The sequence below is a fragment of the Microcaecilia unicolor genome, chromosome 1 (assembly GCF_901765095.1).
Source record: "Microcaecilia unicolor chromosome 1, aMicUni1.1, whole genome shotgun sequence".
Taxonomy (NCBI): domain Eukaryota; kingdom Metazoa; phylum Chordata; class Amphibia; order Gymnophiona; family Siphonopidae; genus Microcaecilia; species Microcaecilia unicolor.
In genome coordinates, this window is record NC_044031.1 from 467,585,083 (window position 1) to 467,605,876 (window position 20,794).

At 45.7% G+C, this 20,794-nt stretch overlaps 1 protein-coding gene across 1 annotated transcript in view; it reads left to right on the top strand.

The window, feature by feature from the left end:
• Window positions 1-2,455: 2,455 nt before the first annotated feature.
• The window catches only part of CABLES1 (Cdk5 and Abl enzyme substrate 1), a 258,207-nt gene continuing 239,868 nt past the window's right edge, over window positions 2,456-20,794 (top strand). Inside the window, 1 exon segment of the mRNA XM_030213504.1 lies at window positions 2,456-3,135. Within this exon segment, the coding sequence (XP_030069364.1) occupies window positions 2,711-3,135 (425 nt within the window). The 5' untranslated portion in view covers window positions 2,456-2,710.

Sequence of the window (20,794 nt, forward strand, 5' to 3'; positions counted from 1 at the left end):
ACATTTACAGAACACTGAAAAAATCCCTCTGTGACAGTACAAAGGCACTAACAGGCCAAAGCAGAATCTAACACCGGTGTTAGAGCCAATTAGCACTGGACTAGCATCAGCGTTATCCCCTGCAGAATATTCAGAGGGATACAGTGCAGGAAACAACAGCCATGTGAAAGATTAGCACAAATTATATTTAAATATAGTCAAACGGATATAAATGAGGTCATTAGCTATTCCCTCCCAATGCTCAGAAAACAGTGCACAAACTCTGCCCTTATTGCTGGAAACCTAAAGCCAGCTCAGGGCAGGCATGGGGTGTTTGAAGAGAAGATTTCTCATTTTATTTTTTTTCAGCTTAAAATCCCCATGGTCATCAGAATGTGGAGTACCACAGGGATCTCCACTCTCCCCAATACTTTTCAACCTTATGATGATCCCCTTGGGAACCTCTCCCGTCTCCAAGGATTTATTAAACAAGTCTTTAAGAGGACCCGCCAGAACCTCTCTGAGCTCCCTCGGTATTCTGGGGTGGATCCCGTCCGGCCCCATGGCTTTGTCCACCTTTAGCTTTCCAAGTTGTTGATACACACTCTCTTCCGTGAATGGCGCTCTATCCACCTCATTTTCAGGTGTACTTTTGCCAGTCCCTCTCGGTCCTTCCCCAGGGTTTTCTTCAGTGAAAACAGAACAAAAGTATCTATTTAGCAAATTGGCTTTTTCTGCATCATTTTCTACATAGCGTTTTGTTGTATCTTTTAGTCTCGCAATTCCCTTTATAGTCTTTCTCCTTTCACTAATATACCTGAAGAAGTTTTTGTCTCCTCTCCTTACATTTCTAGCCAGCTTCTAGTCAGCTTCACCACGTTGCAGGTGGGTGGCTGGAGGGGAGGGAAAGAGAGGGGGCAACTACCCTGGAACAGGGAGGGAGGGAGGGAGGGCAACGACGCTGGAACTAACTTGGAGGGGAGCCAGACGGACACAGAAACTGGGATGGAGGGAGGGAGGGAGGGGGGGACCCAGAAACTGGGAGGGAGGACACAGAAACTGGGAGGGAGGGGGAGGAGGGAAACGACCCTGGAACAGGGTGGGTGGGAGGGAGGGACAGCGGACACTGGAACTTGGAGGGGAGGGGTGGACCCTGGAACTTGGAGGGGGCCCGACCCTGGAACTTAGAGGGGGGCCAGGTGGACCCAGAAACTGGGATGGAGGGAGGGGGACCATGAAACTGAGGGAGAGGGGGGGAAATGACTCTGGAAATGGGTGGGTGGGAGGGAGGAAGAGTGGATACTGGACCTTGCGGGGGGGGGGGGGGGTGGACCCTGAAACTGGGAGGGAGGGGGCCCCTGGCACACACACTCATTCTCACACTCACACATTCACTCTCACTCTGTCAAACACACTCACACATTCACTCTTTCTGTATCACACACACACTCTGTGGAAAACCTTGCTAGCGCACATTTCATTTCTATCAGAAACGGCCGGGGCCTTTTTTCCTAGTATGAACTCTAAAACATTACCGCTTTATCTGTTATTCCGATAATGATCTCTTTATACTTTATGCTTTACTCCATTATGTTACCCATGTTCTTATGTAATTACTAATTGTATCTTTTATTCTGGTATGGCGATAGCCATGGCGGGAACAATGTAAGCCACATTGAGCCTGCAAATGGGTGGGAAAATGTGGGATACAAATGCAACAAATAAATAAATACACCTGATTTCCACTGCGAAATTGTGGGCCACCATATATAGAATCAGGGGGTAAATCCACTTGCGCACTTTAGTAAAAGGAAGGGACCAGGTGTTCCCTAAACAAGAGCTGTACAACAAAAGTCCAATAGCAGCTTTTAGTCGCAAAAGTTGTATTTTTCTGTGGAAGTCGCAGGTGTGGATATAAAGGTCCGCACTGAAAAACCGCACAGCAATACTTTTCTGGTGGTTGCTAATCAGGTGCTGTACTCGTCGGATCAAAACAAAATGAGCAGGTCATGTCACCTGACTATGCAAGCGAACCACAGATTAAATGGGAATCAATATGAAGGGGAAAGGCAAGGGTGTGTGTTTAGCAGAGTGGTGAGAGGACTGACAGGAAGACGGGAAATTTGATCCTGTGGTTAAACGATGGCTATGTAAACAACATAAATGAGAAGGAAAAGAAAAGGGCAAAAAGCCCTAGATTTGCAGGCAATTCTCAACTTTCCCCACTAAGACTTTTCACGTAGACCTAAGTTTGGTCCAAGCTCGCTCCCCTGCGCCTTGTGCCGAGATTCGGTTCGAACGTCAAGCACCAGGCGGCCGCCCTGTTCTGCGCGCGCTGTGTATTTATGTAATCGCTTCGGAACCATGTGCTGCCCGCAGACTCCGCCTCCCCCCTCTCCCTCCCACCCACCCACCTCCACAAGCACAAACGCATGCCGAGGAGGAGGGGGTGGGGCGAAAACCCTGGGAGCGCAGAGCACGGGCTGGCGGAGCCACCTCCCTGCAAGTTAGGGCTCTGTTTGCGGCGGGGGCCACGCGCGCGCGCGCGCCAACTTGCCAGCTGCAGCGCTAGGGCGGGGGTCGCTGCGTCTTCATAACGCGGTTCAAAAAGGAGAGAGGGAGAGAGAGGACCAAAAGCACGGACTGAGGTGGAGGATGACAGGGAGAAACCCCACCACCGCCGCCCCCCGGGGCCGTCCCGGCTGCAGGGCGCGTGTGTGACGGAGGGAGGATGGCAGCGGCCGCCAGCAGGAAGGTGGACGGTGCGGACTTGGTGGCGGTGGTGAAGCCCCTTCCTCGGAGGCGCATGGACCCGCGACGGCGCCAGGCTGCGCTCTCCTTCCTCACCAACATCTCGCTGGACGGGCGGCCGCCGCACGAAGACGAGGAGGAGGGTGGCAGGACTCGTCTCAGCCCGTCCCCCTGCGGGCACCTCGGGGAGAGCCCCCTGGCCGTGCCGCCCGAGGGGGTGGTGGAGGAGGAGGAGGATGCCTTCGTTGCCTGCGTGCAGGTGTCCCCCGTGGTGCTGGTGAGCAGCGCCGGAGGGACGGGAAGCCGCAGCCGCCTCAACTCCTTCACGCCGGGGATGGCGCCCAGGCAGGCGGCGCTGGGCTACTGTTGCCCCGAGCCCGGGAACCTGGAGCTGCAGCGGTGCAGGTGAGTGACAAGGGGGGGGCAGGGCCTTCCCCCTCCCCCATGTGTGCGGTGCCCTCACCCCTCCCCTCCCCTCCATGCGTGTGCAGTGTTCTTACCCCCACCTTCCTGTCAACATGTGTGTATGGTGTATTGCTCAGGGCAGAAGGCAGAGGCTGCTCAACTTTTCATAGCTCTGGTTATTTTCTAGTGTGTGTGCGTGCGGTTTTTTTTTAACATTTTGCATATGGGTCAGCAATCCTTCCAAGGAGATCTTGGTGTTTCTTGCTTTCTAAGAAATCCAGAAAAACAAAGCACTAAGACAATACAACAAACTTCCTGTAAACGTACTCGGGGGGGTTAATTGGTGCAGAAAATTGCTTCCTCCTCCTGACCCTGGTCAGTCTAGTACTGGAAATATTTAACGGCCGCATTTCTACGGGCCTCTGTACGTGAGAAGCTGTTTTTTTTTTTTTTGTTGTTTTGTTTTTGTTAGGCCCACTCTTGAGCTTTTCCACTCTGAAAAGGTACTTCAGTTTCGCCTATAGGACTAACAGCCCTCTGAAAATGTAAGTTTAAAATGGTTGTATAACATAAGAATGGAAGCCATCTGCATAAATTGAGGCTTGCCCGTTTGTGTGACCAGCCTTGCTGAATATCTGATGAGCATGCCAGCCTTGCAGGTTTGAACTTGCATCATCCCCGAGTACAGAGCCAATTCACGATCTCCAAATGCAGGAAAACACATGCTAAGCAGTCGTTTAAGCCAGATGTTACAGTATTATTTGGTGGCTGTTTGTAGCAGTTCAAACATGTCATTTAATTTGGCAGGGTCACTGGTTGGGTGCCAGAGCTGTGAACCAGCATAAATAGAGGCAAGTAGCCCCCATCTGCATTTAGGCATTTGTAAACAGATTTGTAGTGAATTTTGTGTTGAAGGGGTGGCCTCAGTTTTATAGCTTCCTTGACAGGATATAGTAAGTGCTTCAGGTTCATTCATCTTTTTTTATTTTTTGACAGTGTGAGGGATTGGGGTTAGGGTTGGCTCAGTGCTCACCAAACCTTATTGTTAGAAACATGAGATTAAGCAGTTAAAGGTAGAAAGGTCAGGGATTGTGCCATGTTTAATAGAATACACAGGCTTTCTCCCCTGCAGTGCTGTCAGCCTGTCCTTATGGGTGTGGGTGACAGCACTTCATTTTCCATACCTGAACCTTACAACTCATCAGTCCTTAGCCTCTTGGCTACAGACAGTGGCGATCCTAGGTCAGCTGCCACCCGGGGGCGGATCACCAGTGCGCACCCCCCCCCCCCCCCGGGTGCAGCGGCGTCTGTCCCCCCAGGGTCTAGCTTCAAGCCCCCCCGGCGCAATCACACACCCCCCCCCCGGCGCATCAAGCCCCCCCCCCCCCCGGTCCACCCCGGGTACACGCTGCTGGAGGGTGCAGAGAGCAGCCGCGCGCCTGTTGGCTCCACTGGCTCCCTGCTCCCGGTGCCCCGGAACAGGAAGTAACCTGTTCCGGGGCAGAGGGAGCAGGGAACCAACGGAGCCGACAGGCGCGCGGCTGCTCTCTGCACCCTCCAGCAGCGTGTACCCGGGGTGGACCGCCCCCACCGCTCCGCCCTTGCTACGCCACTGGCTACAGATGCCAATCAGAATGTCGATTGGAGACTATTAAAATGATGCTAATGCCAAAAGTCAACTTTTTATACAAAAATGTTTAAGCAGCAAACTAAACCTATGTTCAGTTTGGGGAAACTATCTTCAAATTCAGATATCACCCAATCAGTGGTCTTATCTCTGGTCTAAAGTGAGCAGGCCTTTAGCTTCGGCCAGCTACGTACAGTCGTCATATTTCTTTCGTCATAGGGCGATTTGGACTCCTCATAAATTGGCGGTAGCTGGTCTCTCGAATAGCAACAAATGTTGGTCCTGTGGCTCGCACACTGGTACTTTGCTTCATATGATTTTTGATTGTAGAATAATTTATGAATTTTGGTTTCAGGTGTGGTCCTTTATTTCAAACATTCTTCCTGTACAGGGTCCAATTACTCCTTCAGTTATTATGTTAGGTTCTGTGCTATTCCAAGATCAATTGGATGTGTCCCAACAAAAATTACTTAACATTTTAGTGGTTGCTGTGCTAAAACTGGTTCTTATGCATTGGAAAGATAATTCTAATCTCAATCCTACTTTTTGGTGGCATTCAATTTTACAGATTCATAAATTTGAAACCTCTGTTGCAGACAAAACGGGTGAGATGTTTTACTGCTAAAACTTGGTCTCGTGGATAATTATCTGAAATCTTACAATTTTAGGTAACTTGTTTAAATTTTTTTCTCTCTTTTGTTTGAGTTCTGTGTTACAGTTGATGTTACCACTTGATGTTATTGATTTGATAAATTTTCTCTTTTTCTAAAACCAATAAACACTTGATTAATCGCCAGATTTGGAACAAGCCAAGTCCAGGCAATGTACAATATAAAATCATCAAAGGAAGGAAAAGAGCTCTGATATAAATAGAACAGGTACCACCCAAAAGAATAAAACCAACACCAAAATAACCAAAACACCCAACAATAAAACAGTTGAAGATAAGGTAATATATACGCACAGTGATTGTCCCCATCAGTCCCCCTTCAGCGCTCCTTAATAGGACTAAAACGCTTCACTGTAACCCACTGTTTGGGTGGGTTGTACTGATATGGATGGATCTCTGGGAATGGATCAAGCAGTGGCTGTGTTAGTGTATTTTTATATCGCTACAGCTAGCAAGGGTCTTAAGTTTACTTAACAGCACTTCTGCATCCTGTTTAGTCCTTTAAGAGGATCTAGTCTAGAGATACCAAATACTGTACTGAACTTATTACAATGCTCTGGATAAACTATTGTTTCCCCAATACTTGCTATTGATGGTCAGTCTTCAGGAATCTGCCCCTTTTATAACAAGCTGAGTGCGCTGAACACTTTTACCTGTGTCCAGGAAAGGGGAAGGCCCACGGTTTAGCTGCAAAGTTGTACACTAGTATTATCAGACTGTCGGGGCCTGCTCTGTAATGCCGTGGGGCTTTAGTCCCTGTAACATTTGATGTACTTGGCATTCTGTGTGAGCGTGTGCTGCCAGACCATTGAGGAAATGTGATCTGGTCCTAATTTAAAAAAACAAACAAAAAACTATTACAAGTCCTAGTGGGTAGAGTGAGTTGAGTAGCCATGCACACGTCTCATTACACTGTGTCCTACACAAGGCTGCGGTCTTGTGTGGCAGCACATTTGCCAACGGTAACAGAAACATACCAGTGGACTACTGTTTAATGTTAATGGGCCACATAATAAGAACTGAACACAATATTAAACAAAACTGACCTAATTTTCTGTTGTTAACGGCTAAAATGGACATAGTGGCAACCAGGAAGGAGCAGGAAGCCTCCTTTTGCTGAGGAATGGAGAAAGAAAGTTTGTAACATCCTGGAAATGGAATGGGGAGTAACCATCATGAGACAGCGGGAACCAGATTTTAAGATGTTACAGGAACTCCTGATAGGACCACAAGGAGACAGACAGTGTAGAAACCTAACTTTATATTTTCAACGGTTTTTTATTGAAAACAGTGTACATTGTGTCAACATCAAATATTCAATATATACATTCAGTCATATCATTCCCTTCTAAACAACCAGCAAACAAATTGGACCTACTGTTTTCACTTTGTGTTCCTTTTCCCCCCGTTTCCCCCCCCCCTTTTCCCTAATCCTCCCCCCTCCCTTCCTGTTAACCCTCCTATTAACCTCCCTCCCCCCGGAAAACTCACAATCATCTTAAAGAGGAACTATCCCACTCACAACTTCAATATAGTGTCTACAGCACATTAAGCACAAAACTCTTACCCTTAGCTGATAGGGTATCTATATATTTTTCCCCAGATCTTCAAAAACTGATTCTTTCGTTTTGGGGATCCCCCTGGCTTCTCTGGCCTCCCACATCAGAAGCTGATGCACCATATTCCGCCAGTGCCAGAATTCCGGCACAGCCTCCGAGGTCCAATTTTGAAGTATGCATTTCTTTGCCAGAAGACATCCCTTACGAAAAAATAGTGTTTCCTCTGAAGTATTCCCTCTAAATGACCCATAGATATCCAGCAACATTTGTGAGGGGGTTCCTATTATTTCACAAGACAGCAGGTTTGACAGATAGTTGGCCACTCTAGACCAGAAGCCCTGTATGACTTCACAACTCCAAAATGCATGATAGAATGAGTTTTCTGTGATTTTACATCGTAAGCATATTGCATTTGTGTTCCCCCACATTTTGCTAGTTGAACTTGTGTGAAGTAGGCTCTATGAAGTACCCGAAATGCACATTCCCGATATTGGGCTCCACTTACTAAATTTGCAATACCCTTCACTTGTCTGTTAATGTCCCAATTGGGGAGGGCTATTCCCAAATCTTTCTCCCACCGTTCTTTAACTATTTTCAAGTTTTTATTCATCCCCACCGAACCTAATGCCTTATACACTTCAGAGACTGATGGCTCAGTGTCCGAGATTTCCTCAAAGAATTCTTTCAACTTGGACCCTGATTTTTGTCTCAATTTCTCCCCATCTAAAGAATGTATAAAATGTTTCAGCTGGCAATAAGCAAAAGTGTCCCCCATTGCATCGGCTCATTACCCAGTATTTGTTCTCGCGATTTTATCTGCCCTTCCTCGCCCATTATATCTTCCAAATACATTATTCCTCTTTCCTCCCATCTTTTAAATGCTGGATTCTCCAAGCCTGACACAAATTTAGGGTTCCCCCGAATGGTCATTAATTCCGTGACTTCAGTGTCCACTTCCAGACATTTTCCCAGAAACTGCCACGCCTCACGTAGCGGCGTCAACAACAAACTGTGACTTAGATGTTTAGGGATCAAAGATCTCTCCACTTGCAACAATGACACCAAACGATATGGAGCATAGTATGCCTCTTCCATCTCTAGGGGGGTATAACTATTCGATTCAAAAAGCCAATCTCTAATATGTCTCAATAAACATGCCATATTATATAGTTTCATGTTAGACAAGCCTAGTCCCCCCTGTGACCAACCCCCCCATAGCAGCTGGAATTTCATTTTCGCCTTTTTGTTCGCCCAGCAAAATCTCATTACCAGTCTGTAGAACGTTTTCAGATCTTTGTTCAACAGCCTAAGGGGAAGTGTTTGCATGACGTATAGCCAGCGAGGGAGAATTACCATACGTATAAGCCCCAAACGACCTATCAAAGAAAGTGGCAAGGTTTCCCATTTTTCCAGCTGTTGTTTAGTTTGAGCCAAAAGTTGTTTTATATTAAGTTTATAAAGGTCCCTAGTCTTCGTTGATAGCAAGATTCCTAAATAGCGGAAGTGCCCCCTTGCCCACCGCAACGGGAACATCCCTGGCCAGGTTCTATTCATCTCTTCGTCCACAGCCAGTGCCTCTGACTTTTCCAGATTTAACTTAAGACCGGAGAAATCCCCAAATTCTTGAAATGCTTCTAATAAAGCTGGTAACGATGTCTCCGGTCTCGTGATCACAACTAACAAGTCATCAGCAAAGGCCGCCAATTTGAATTTTACCGTACCCAAGGTTACACCATGAATTTCTGCATTAGAATATACCTCTCTTATCAATGGGTCCAAATACAATGCAAACAATAACGGTGACAAGGGGCAACCTTGACGAGTTCCTCTCTCTATCCACACATTTTCTGAACAATTACCATTCACCATCACTCTCGTTTTTTGTGAGGTGTAAAGAGAATTAACCGCTCCCAAAAACCATCCGTCAAATCCATATTTTTCCATTACTGTGAACAGAAACTCCCATTTCACACGATCAAAGGCCTTTTCCGCATCAAAGCTTACTACGAGTGCTGATCTATTTGCCTTACCAATCTGTTCCAAAGAGATTAGAATCCGCCTGAGATTCTTAGATACCACTCGACCTTTAACAAAACCCACCTGTGCTTCGTGCACCAGTCTTGGCAACACTCGACCCATTCTGTTTGCCAGTATCTTTGCAAAAATTTTAACTTCACAGTTTAATAATGATATGGGTCTATAAGATTCAGGTAAAGTCACATCCCTCTTGGGTTTCGGGATTAATATGATACGCGCTATATTCAATTGGTCTGGCAGTGACCCCTTCTCCACCCATTCATTATATGCTTCCACCATTGGTGGCAGAATGGTCTCTCCCATCAATTTATAAAACTCTATCTTCAAACCATCCGGTCCAGGAGTTTTCCCTGATTGACTACTTCCAATGGCCCATCCCACCTCATCACTAGATATAGGGGCATTGAGCTGATCTCTCTCCCCATCAGTCAGTCTCGGAGAATCCAGATTGTCCAAATATAAAGTACTGTCAAGGCCTGAATTATCCCTTTCTGCATATAATTGCTGATAGAAGTTCTGGAAAATATCTCGGATTTCCACGTCCGAATGGCATAGTTTACCTGTCTGATCTTTCAAAGCTGTTACTGTACGGGTAGCCTGTTTCCGAGCTATAAGTCGCGCCATCATCTTCCCACCTTTACCCCCAAATTTGTATAATTGAAATTTATAATAGGTTTGTGATTTCACCTCACGTTCATGGATCAGCGTATTCAGCATCACCTGTGCCCCTAGGAGCTCCTTTCTAGTATGAACGTTTGGAGTTTCACCAAATCTTTTCCGTAACGTACGAATCTGGGCCTCTAATCTCAAAATTTCTTTGTCCCTTGCTTTTTTAAAATGGCTGACATAGCTGATCATTTCTCCTCTCATGACAGCCTTGGCTGCTTCCCAATAAGAGGAGGCACTCTCAACTGAGTTTTCATTAGTAGCTTTATATTCATCCCATTTAGCCAACAATCCCTCTTTAAAGCCTATATCTTTGACTAAATAGCTCGGAAAAGACCACCATCTCATTTTCTCTTCCATCCCCGTTGGTTGCCACTTCACCCATACTTCTGCGTGGTCTGAAATAGCGTATGGTCCTATTCTCGACTCTCTAACCCCTCCCAGCAGTGATCGAGACATCAGTATATAATCTATCCTCGATTGGGTATTATGCGCCCTTGATATATGAGTATAGTCCCTATCTTGTGGATGTAACACTCTCCATACATCTAACAGGTCTAATACAGTGCAAAGATTGGGCAGCCCTCTCGAGGGCCAGTGTTTTAGCGTAGGAGGAGGCTGAGATTTATCCAGTTCTGGGTCACACACCATGTTAAAGTCCCCTCCTAGGATTAATGGGATGGGGTCTACTGCAGTAAGTATGTCCACCAAACTTCTGTAAAATTGAGCCTCAAAGTGGTTGGGAGCATATATGCTGCCTAATAGTACCTGCTGTCTTGCTATTATCACCTTACCAAAAACATAGCGCCCCTCTTGATCTTTAGTCACATCACTCATTTCTGTCACCAGCCCTTTCCTGATTAGAATAGCTACTCCTCCCTTTTTCCCTTTAGCTGGTGCGGCTACACACTGTCCTACCCACCACCTAGCCAGCTTTTCATGTTCTTTATCCGAGAGATGTGTTTCTTGTAAAAGAGCTATGTCAGCTTGAATTCTTTGCAGATATTTCAAAATTTTTGATCTTTTGATGGGTGAATTAATACCACCCACATTCCATGTTACAATTTTTATCATTTAAGGAACATAAAAGCATCCTATTTGCCATTGAAACCTTTTATCTTCTGAAAGAGGCCACCCCAGCCCATGACCCCTCTGTTACCTCTGTGTGCTGTAGGTTAGTGTGTTCCAATTCCTCTTTACCTCTGTAGTGTTTATATTTACCCTTTGAGTTTTCCGTCTTATGACAATCTGAATCCCCTTCCCTTATAACTCCCCTTCTCCTCCCAGATCCCCCTCCCCTTTTATTATCCCTGCTAATTCCCCCCACGGAATTTAGTCACGTTTGACCCCCCCCCTTGCTATTCCCCGCTCCTTAAACCGGTTTAACTTGTACTCTCATTTACATGTAAGAGCCTCTATATTCCCTTTAACTCCCTTTTCCCCAGATTTAAAGTTTACAGTTTTCCCATATATTATCCCGCAAAAATGCTCCAATCATGTGAACCTACTACAACTTCCTATAACTGTCAAACAATTTTACCATTTCAACCATTCTTTGATTATTCTCTCAGTTCTGTTAGCCTGCAATGAAGTGCAGAAGTATATAAAACCAAAACAGTTATCTCAACTCTCTTCCGCATATCATCATGTCTTCATCCATAGGCTTGGTTCCCAACTTTAACAGACTGTATTTCACCTCCTTGGTGTTGGGTCAATCAGCCGATCAGATAATTAAACCATTTGTTCTGTAATAACTCAGCAAAGCCGGAGGATTTAAATCTTGATCTCTTTAGTCCTCTTATAGCAGTCCCTTTCTCTCCTGCTTCTCTCCAATCTATTTCTCCGAAGCCTGCTGGTCATTCTCACTAATATGTCCACTTCTATTATATTTCAGAGTTGCCAACATCCCAGTATAGTTACAAATATTACTTCTATGGAGCTCCAATTAGTTTCTCCATTGTCTTTTAATTCGCATCCCAATGCTCCTCTTTTGTCCAGGAGTCAGCAGCAGATCATACTTCAAAACTTACTTAAAATTATTCTGCGTATTGTAAATGTCCGCCGCTTGCCGCCAAAGGAAGCAATTCTTTACTTGAATAACTTTCAGTTGTAACATGTGCCTTTCTTTACCTTATTCATCTCTCGTCTGCAGCAGATGTTTTACAAAGTCTTGTGCCGCTTGTGTTGTTTCATAGGTTTTCGTCGCAGACTGATGGGTTACCCGTAGTTTCGCCGGGTACAGCAAGGTAAATTTAACCTTATGTTGGATTAATTGGGAGCAAATTGGTGAAAAGCTCCTTCTCTTCGCCGCAACTGCCGCCGAGTAGTCCTGGAAGCAAAGGATTTTTTGGTTATTGTATTTAAGAGCCATACCTCCTCTCATAGCTTGCAATATCGCTGTTTTTTGAACAAAATTCAGGAAACGGCAGATAACTATCCTGGGTCTGGCGTCACCCGCTCTCTGTATCCCCATGCGGTGTGCTCTTTCAATTTGCAACGGGCCCAGCTCTGTGCTCAATTTTAGTTCTTTCATCAGCCATGTTTCAAGGAAAGTACGTAGTTCTTTATCGCTGATTTCTTCGGGGAGCCCCACGAAGCGTAAGTTATTACGTCGGGATCTGTTTTCTAGATCCTCGAGTTTCTCAGCTTGGTCTTCTACCAGCTTTTGAAGTTTAGCATATTTTTCTTCTACAACTCCCGTACGGTCTTCAGGCCCCGTGCGCTGTTGGTGCGCTACCAGGTCTTGGCTCAATTGCGCCATATGATTTTGTAATCCCTCCAGTTTTGAATTCAAGCCTTCCAACTTTTTATCTAGGATCGCCTCCATCGCGGTCGTCACCTCTCCCACAATCTCCGCTGCCCACGCCGACCCGACTGCAGAGGTTGGCGGGCTCGCTGGGGCCGCCATTTTGTCTTCCAGCGCTTTACTCTTGTCTCTGTCCTTTTTTAGCGATTTAGCCGTCATACCTGCTATCAATTTCTCTTTCGGCCGCAGAATCTTAATGTGTCAGCTTTCCGCTAGCAATTGTGGTTCACACCGCCTTGTTTCTGGAGTTAATTCGATGGGAATTACAAGGAGGTACCTGGAGCTAGTCTAGCCTCGACCGCTCCGGTACATAGCGTCACGTGACCCTCTTCGAAACCTAACTTTTAAAAACTGAAGTATTTAAGACAAAGTTTTGAAACAGGAAAGGCCTAGGAGCTTTGTATTTGCAGCAAGAGGTCAAATGTAACTATCAGACTGCAAGGACAAAAAAAGGAAAAAACCCATCAAAACAAAAGGGAAATTGAAAAAGAGAGACAAAATGTGAGGGGACTAAATTTAGACAAAGGCTGGTCAAAAGCCGAGGGGAGGGGGGGTTCCAGGTTTTAAAACCATGGGATTCCCCTCTATCAGCAGTTGGGTAAGAAACAATAGATAAAAACCATGCCACACTTCCAATTCTTCCCCCCCCCCCCCCAGTAAGATTGAGACAACACTTAAGCAATTAACACAAACCACAGCCCCCCCCCCCCAAACACAATTACAAGAGTGGCAATAAAACAACTAAGAGACTCTCCCTATAACACAGGACTAACAAACATGAATGACTTTAGGCATACATGAGAAGGGACAACCCAACAGTGTAGTGTTTCCACCCAAGGGAATACCTGCCCTAGGGATAAGGATGTAGGAAAGAGAAAAAAAAATCACCAACGCTCACACACACAAGACAAATATCTGCTTCCTCACATATCTTATCTTCTATGTTACAAGGAAATCATTACACATTACGATGGCTGCACAAATTAAAAACTTGAAGATAAATGTAATTTAGTTTATGGAGGATAGAAAAGAAAAACATGCAGATATGTTAGAATTATTGTACAAATGCAACAACTGTGTAACAGATATCTGGAGAAAAAGAAAGATTAAAGGGAAAAAAAAGAAAATTCGTTCATATAGTTTTCCAAAATCCCGTATGCTTTATTTAATATGCAAATATGCACACACATTATTTTCATTTAAGAGAGAGATCTTCTAACCTTATCTCTGCATTTCTTCTTCTGTTACACCCTTTCTGCGTTTCAGTTTTTGCCCCCTTTTTAAGCTTAAATTAAGGTTTAAGCATATTTTGTAATCACATTATGTAACTTGTGTTCTAGAATCTTGCTGTAATCTGCTGTGAACTATATAGATGGAAACGGTGGGCTATAAGTGAATTAACTGTATATCGCACCTCTTACCTTGTCTCCTCTTGCTACAGTCTCTCTACTTTCTTGTTACTTTCCTTTGCTTCTTGGATTGGTCCCTTTTTTTTTTTTTTTTTTTTTTTAACTTGTGCTTCCACGACCTCTGTCACTCCTGTTTGTTATCCTCCCACCCAGTCTCTTGTCTGTTCTTCCATCACCCCCCTTACTTCTCCCTCTTCTCCAGCCTGTGATACCCCTTCCTGCTGTCCCCACATTCTCCCCTCTTGCACCTTCTTCAGGCCCAGGTCCATCCTGCCCTCACTGTGTCCCTGTCTGCAAACTTCCCCAGACTCTCTGGCCTGCTGCTGCCAATATTACACGCCCTTCTTACTGTGAGCCTATATCCGTATGAGGAAAAACAGCAGCGCCACAGAGAGGTGACCACTAGGAAACGAAAGCTGCAGGTCACCAGCAGGCGTGAGCTTCAGCAGAGGGGCAGGAGGTTTGGTTGTTGGTATTTCAACTGTTCTACGGTCAGGGGTAAATTTAGTGGTTGCCACTGTGGCTAGGAATAAGGGCAGATCAAGGGCTTTGATCGCATGTACCAAAATGAGTCCAGACTGCCAGCTCTATGATCCTGGTGGTGGTGATTTTAAGATGCTTTTGCTGTTTTTGAATGCAGGGGTTCTCAACCCAGTCCTTGGGACATTCCCAAACCAGCCAGGCTTTCAGGATACCCACAATGTATATGCATGATATTTGCATGCACTAGTTCCATTGTATACAGATCATCTCATGCATATTCATTGTGGATACCTTGAAAACCAGACTGGCTTGGTGTTCCCTGAGGACAGGGTTGAGAATTCCTGTGCTACGGTAACAAGCAGTTATTTAAAAAAAAAAATGTGTTTCAAAAGGTCAGGCAGCACATCTAGGTTTTCAGCTTTCTTTATCATTAGGTTGTGCTGGGTTGATCTTTCTGCTTGAAATCTTTGTCTGATAACAGGTGCCATTTCATATGTGATCTCGTGAATTCTGTTGTAAAGATATTAATTTAACATTCAAATAAAACATTTACTAAAACATTTTTTTAATGATTGTTCTATGTATTGCCATGCAAGACATTTAGGTTTGATTCCTGAGTTTGCGTACTGCCCCTCAGTTCAGCTGAGGTACTATACAGACAGTTTCATGGTCTTTAAAGTGTGTGTGTGTGGGGGGACTTGCTATGCCCAACAGCAACACCCGTCGGTGGGATTCAGGGTGTATGTGTATTGAGGTGTGGCAAGTATGCTGAGATCTGTAGCACCGTGCTAGGTCCAGCAGCAACAAAACTGACTTATGGAATGAGAAGGGAGGGCTCTAATTTTGGACCCCCCCCCCCCCCCCCCCCCGGTAGTTGTGAAACCTATAGTGCCTCAGGGTCAGATCAGCCCTTCATAAATGTTGACTTAAATCTTCCTCTTCCAAGAAATAAAGTTGAAATTATCAAGGCTTGCGGAGGTGGTGGAAGCTAGTCCTATTCCACATTTTGGGTATGCTTGGGTAGGGTTGGCTTGTGTGAGTGGCTCCCCCTGTGGCCACTGTTCCCACAGACAGATGGGGTGAGTTGTGCATGTTGGGGAAAAATGCAGTGCTCCAGGTTAGTTAATGCTTGGAGCTGTTGGTGGCACCCCTTTCTTCTGAGGCGCCTCAGGTGACTGTTTGCTTGCCCTTCACTAAAGCTGTAGTAGGTCTAAGAAAAGGGTTGGGAGAAGGGTAGATAGTCGGGTTCCGCAGGGTCTGTGCTGGGACCGCAGCTTTTTATATATTTATAAATGATCTACAGATGGGAGTAACTAGTGAGGTAATTAAATTTGCTGACGACACAAAGTTATTGAAAGTTGTTAAATCGTAAGAGGATTGTGAAAAATTACAAGAGGATCTTACGAGACCTGGAGACTGGGCATCCAAATGGCAGATGACGTTTAATGTGAGCAAATGCAAAGTGATGCATGTGGGAAAGAGGAACCCAAACTATAGCTACGTGATGCAAGGTTCCACATTAGGAGTGACTGACCAGGAGAGGGATTAGGTGTCGTCGTTGATGATACGTTGAATCCCTCTGCTCAGTGTGCGGCAGCGGCTAAAAAGAGGAAATAGAATGTTAGGTATAATTAGGAAAGGAATGGAAAACAAAAATGAGGCTTTTATAATGCCTTTATATTGCTCCATGGTGTTACCGCACCTAGAGTACTGTATGCAATTCTGGTCACCGCACCTCAAAAAAGATATAGTGGAGTTAAAAAGGGTACAGAGAAGGGTGATGAAAATGATAAAGGGGATGGGATGACTTCCCTATGAGGAAAGGCTAAAGTGGCTAGAACTTTTCAGCTTGGAGAAAAGATGGTTGAGGGGAGATATGATAGAGGTCTATAAAATAATAATAAGCGGAGTGGAACGGGTAGATGTGAATCGCGTGTTAGGATTGGGGGCACGCAATGAAGCTACAAAGTAGTAAATTTAAAACAAATTGGAGAAAATATTTCTTCACTCAACATGTAATTAAACTTTGGAATTTGTCACCAGAGAATGGTAAAAGCAGTTCATTTAGTGGGGTTTTAAATGGTTTGGAGAACTTCCTATATGAAAAGTCCATAAGCCATTATTAAGGTGGATGTGGGGAAAATCCACTGCATATTTCTAGGCTAAGCAGCATAAAATGTATTGTACTGTTTGGGATCTTGCCAGATACTTGTAACCTGGATTGGCCACTGTTGGAAACAGAATACTGGGCTTGATTGACCTTCAGTCTGTCCCAGTATGGCAACACTTATGTTCTTATGTAATGTTGGATTAGCTAAAAGACATAGAGCTGGTGTTGCGTTGCATGTAGAATCTTGTATGCACACTTCTCAGGAATTGTGAAGGGAAGAGCCGTTTGATCTTTTCCTTCCCTTGTTTAATGCATTACTATGAAACTGTTGTATCCTGTTTCTGTATCCTATTAAGATGCAGAGCACCACCATCAGCTGACATCTCTTCTGCTGTGGACATCCTTTCTGTGTGCTTCAAAAATGTCTAACGTATATGTGCATACATGCTTTCAGATACTTAGACTGAATTGGGTGAGCCTTTATGGTTAGCTGTCCTGCTTTTGTTTAGTTCTATATGTGATAACACTGTCTTTCAGTAAGCATCAGAGTGGTTAACAGTGCAATGTATAAGTAAAAGAAAAGGTACTGGTCGTCCCTTCCCCCCCCCCCCCCCCCCCCGCCTTCCCAATGGTACTAACCCCGAAGCACAAGAACATTCTATTCAGGAATTAATGCCCTGATGATCAGAAGCCCCGTGCTGTTGCTGTTCCAAACAGAGCTCTAAAATTATCATTGGAACAGTGTGGGGCAATAATGCCCCTGTTATCAGAGCTAATAGCTTGCAAATTTAGTTCTCCCTTATATGGTAGGGAAACCCTGCCCAGAGCAGGGGAGGGTGCCACCATTTTAAAGACAGCGTTGGGAGAGGGAATGTGCTGTTATCTCCTCCATCACGGAGGTATGGTGTGGGGGGGGGGTGTTGGCTGCTACACCACCAGGGCAGGTGGTGGGGTTGTGTTGGCAATCCACTTGTGCTACCAGGTGTGTGTGTGTGTATGTATATATATATGTATTATATATATATATATATATATATATATATATATATATATATATATATATATATATATATATATATATATATATATATATATATACGGCGAGTGATCGAACTCACTTGCAAATGCGCAGTAGAGACTTCCCTCTCTGTCCCGCCCCCGCGTCAATACGTGATGATGGGGCGGGACAGAGAGGGAAACTGCGCTCCCCCCCCCCCAAGATCGCCGCCACTGGTAACCCCCCCCAAACCCGGCCCCTCTGATCGCAATTAATTCAACTTACATCGCCGCAGCACGCAGATCAGCTGAGCTCCAGTCGGCCTTCCTTCCCTGCCTGTGTCCCGCCCTCGCCGACGGTACGTCACACGAGGGCGGGACACAGGCAGAGAAGGAAGGCCAGGCCGACGGGAGCTCAGCTGATCTGCGTGCTGTGGCGATGTAAGTTGAATTAATAGCGAACAGAGGGCCCGGGGTGGTGGTGGCGGCGACTCCGGGGGGGGGGGGGGTACCGGTAGCGGCGACCTCGGGGGGGGGGGGGGGGGAAGGGGGCAGCGGCGACCGCGGGGGGGGGGGGGGCCTTGGAAAACCCCCATTCCAATAGTAGCCCGTTTTAACAGGCTCAACGGCTAGTATATGTATGTGTATATATATATATATGTGTGTGTGTGTGTGTATTTTTTTTTTTTTGTTGGGGTGTGAGTGGTGGTTAGGGGGGCTGGAGATCCACCAGATCTTCAGCCCCACCCTCCCGTGCCTTGTGTGGGGGGGGGGGGTCAGGGGGACTGGAGCCTCTAGCCCCATGTCTCTGGGGGGCCTAGGTGGGGCACTAGGCCACCAGGGATGAAGCAGTGATGGGGGTCCAATGGACCCCCAGGACATGGTGACAGCCCAGGCTGCCTGACTGACAGGGTGGGGTCGGGAACAGAGCCTTAACCCTAATGCCAGCTCTGACCTGGTGTAGGGTTAAGGCGCTATTCTGCCCCTACAATCTGAGTGCTGTTCTCTGATCATAGGGGCGGAATACTGCAGAGCTCATCTAAATTTAATTTAAATGAGCTTTGCGGTATTGAGGGGTGCAGGTGCTGTTTGTCAGATGATCATGGGTTCAAAGGTAAATGTGGGAACTAGTCTGGTGCTGGTGGCCTCAAGCACCCGCTTTTACCTTTGATCATCGGGCTATAGGGCACATTTGTTTTCTCTGGCCTTTAAGGCTGGCCTGAAATTTCTTCAAAGATGTTTCCAAGCAAAGGTGAAGGGGGGGCTCCTGTTCCAAAGGAGAGGGGCCAAAATATTAAACGCTGTGCTTCACATACAATCATTTTACATTTGTTATACTGCCTTACTCTGGTAAAATAGCTCCAAGTGGTTTATAGAAAAATACCCAAGTAAAAGGCGGGAAATAGAGACAGGCCTGACAAGGAGAGGGACTGTTGCTTTCTTAATGTTACACTAAGTGGCATATAAGGGACTAAACTACCATACCCAAAATTGTAAACTGAAATATGTAAAAATTAGTTAACCAGAGATGTTCCGTACAGAGTGGTATTACAGGATTGTAAAGGGTAGCATGATGTACCAGCTTGACTGCAGCATGTTTGGTTGATCTGTGGCCTTCTAACTGAAGGTGACCAAGAGGGGCATAATCTAACGGGGGCGCCCAAGTTTTCCTGAAGACATCCTCGCAGGATGTCTCGGCGAAGGGGCGGGGAAACCCGTATTATCAAAAACAAGATGGGCGGCCGTCTTTCATTTCGATAATACGGTCAGGGACGCCCAAATCTCAACATTTAGGTCGACCTTAGAGATGGTCGTCCCCGATTTTTGGCGATAATGGAAACCGAGGACGCCCATCTCAGAAACGACAAATCCAAGCCATTTGGTCGTGGGAGGAGCCAGAATTCGTAGTGCACTAGTCCCCCTCACATGCCAGGACACCAACTGGGCACCCTAGGGGGCACTGCAGTGGACTTCAGAAAAAGCTCCCAGGTGCATAGCTCCCTTACCTTGTGTGATGAGCCCCCCCCAAAACCCACTCCCCACAACTGTACACCACTACCATAGTCCTTATGGGTGAAGGGGGCACCTAGATGTGGGTGCAGTGGGTTTTGGAGGGCTCACATTTACCACCACAAGTGTAAAAGGTAGGGGGGATGGTCCTGGGTCCGCCTGCCTGAAGTGCACTGCAGTACCCACTAAAACTGCTCCAGGGACCTGCATAGTGCTGTCATGGAGCTGGGTATGATATTTGAGGCTGGCATAGAGACTGAAAAAAATATTACAAATTTTTTTTTTAGGGTGGGGGAGGGGGTTAGTGACCACTGGGGGAGTAAGGGGAGGTCAACCTCGATTCCCTCCGGTGGTCATCTAGTTATTTAGGGCATATTTTTGTGGCTTGGTCGTAAAAAAAAAAAAAAGGACCAAGTCACTCAAGTGTTCGTCAGGGACCCCCTTCTTTTTTCCATTATCGTCCGAGGATGCCCATGTGTTAAGCACGCCCCAGTCCCGCCTTCGCTATGCTTCTGACATGCCCCCGGGAACTTTGGTCATCCCTGTGACGGAAAGCAGTTGAGGATGCCCAAAATCTGCTTTCGATTATGCCGATTTGGGCGACCCTGTGAGAAGGACCCCCATCTTCCGATTTGTGTTGAAAGATGGGCACCCTTTTCTTTTGAAAATAAGCCTGCAAGGGGCTCATTTTGAAAACACTTAAAAATAGGCCTCTAAATGTCCTTATAGAGTGCATTACAGAAGTCTGAAGAAGACTATTAATGCATGTATGAGTATTAACAAAGCATCTGGATCTAATAATTCTAAATGTTAGCCTGTTTTCTGAAGGGAAGGTGGCTTAGGAGATCGCAGTGTGCATGTTGAGGTAACTGTAGTGAAATAAAATTTTTTTTTTTTTTTTTCTTAGTGTTCCATGCTTATTCGTGGGCTGCAGATGAATGAAACTAAGTTATTTTTGTGGAACCTCTATTCTCTTTTTGCAGTTACTTTTTCAGTTGTGTTTGTGCTAATGCTTTAAGGGGGTGATTTTTAGAAGAGGGTGAATTTAAAAAAAAAAAAAAAAAAAGATTCCTGTTTCAGAAAGGCATCTTGGGTACTTGAGGTTCTCTTTTTAAGAATCAAGCATCCAGAACTAGCCCAGTAGAAAGCAAATTTTACACTTGTTTCTATGAAGGTGTAACTGTATGTGTGTGTGTAGGCTGATTTAATCATCAGATATGGAAAGCAGATAAATTCAAGGCCTAGAAGGGAATCCCTACCCTGCTCCAAACTCTACAACAGTCTGT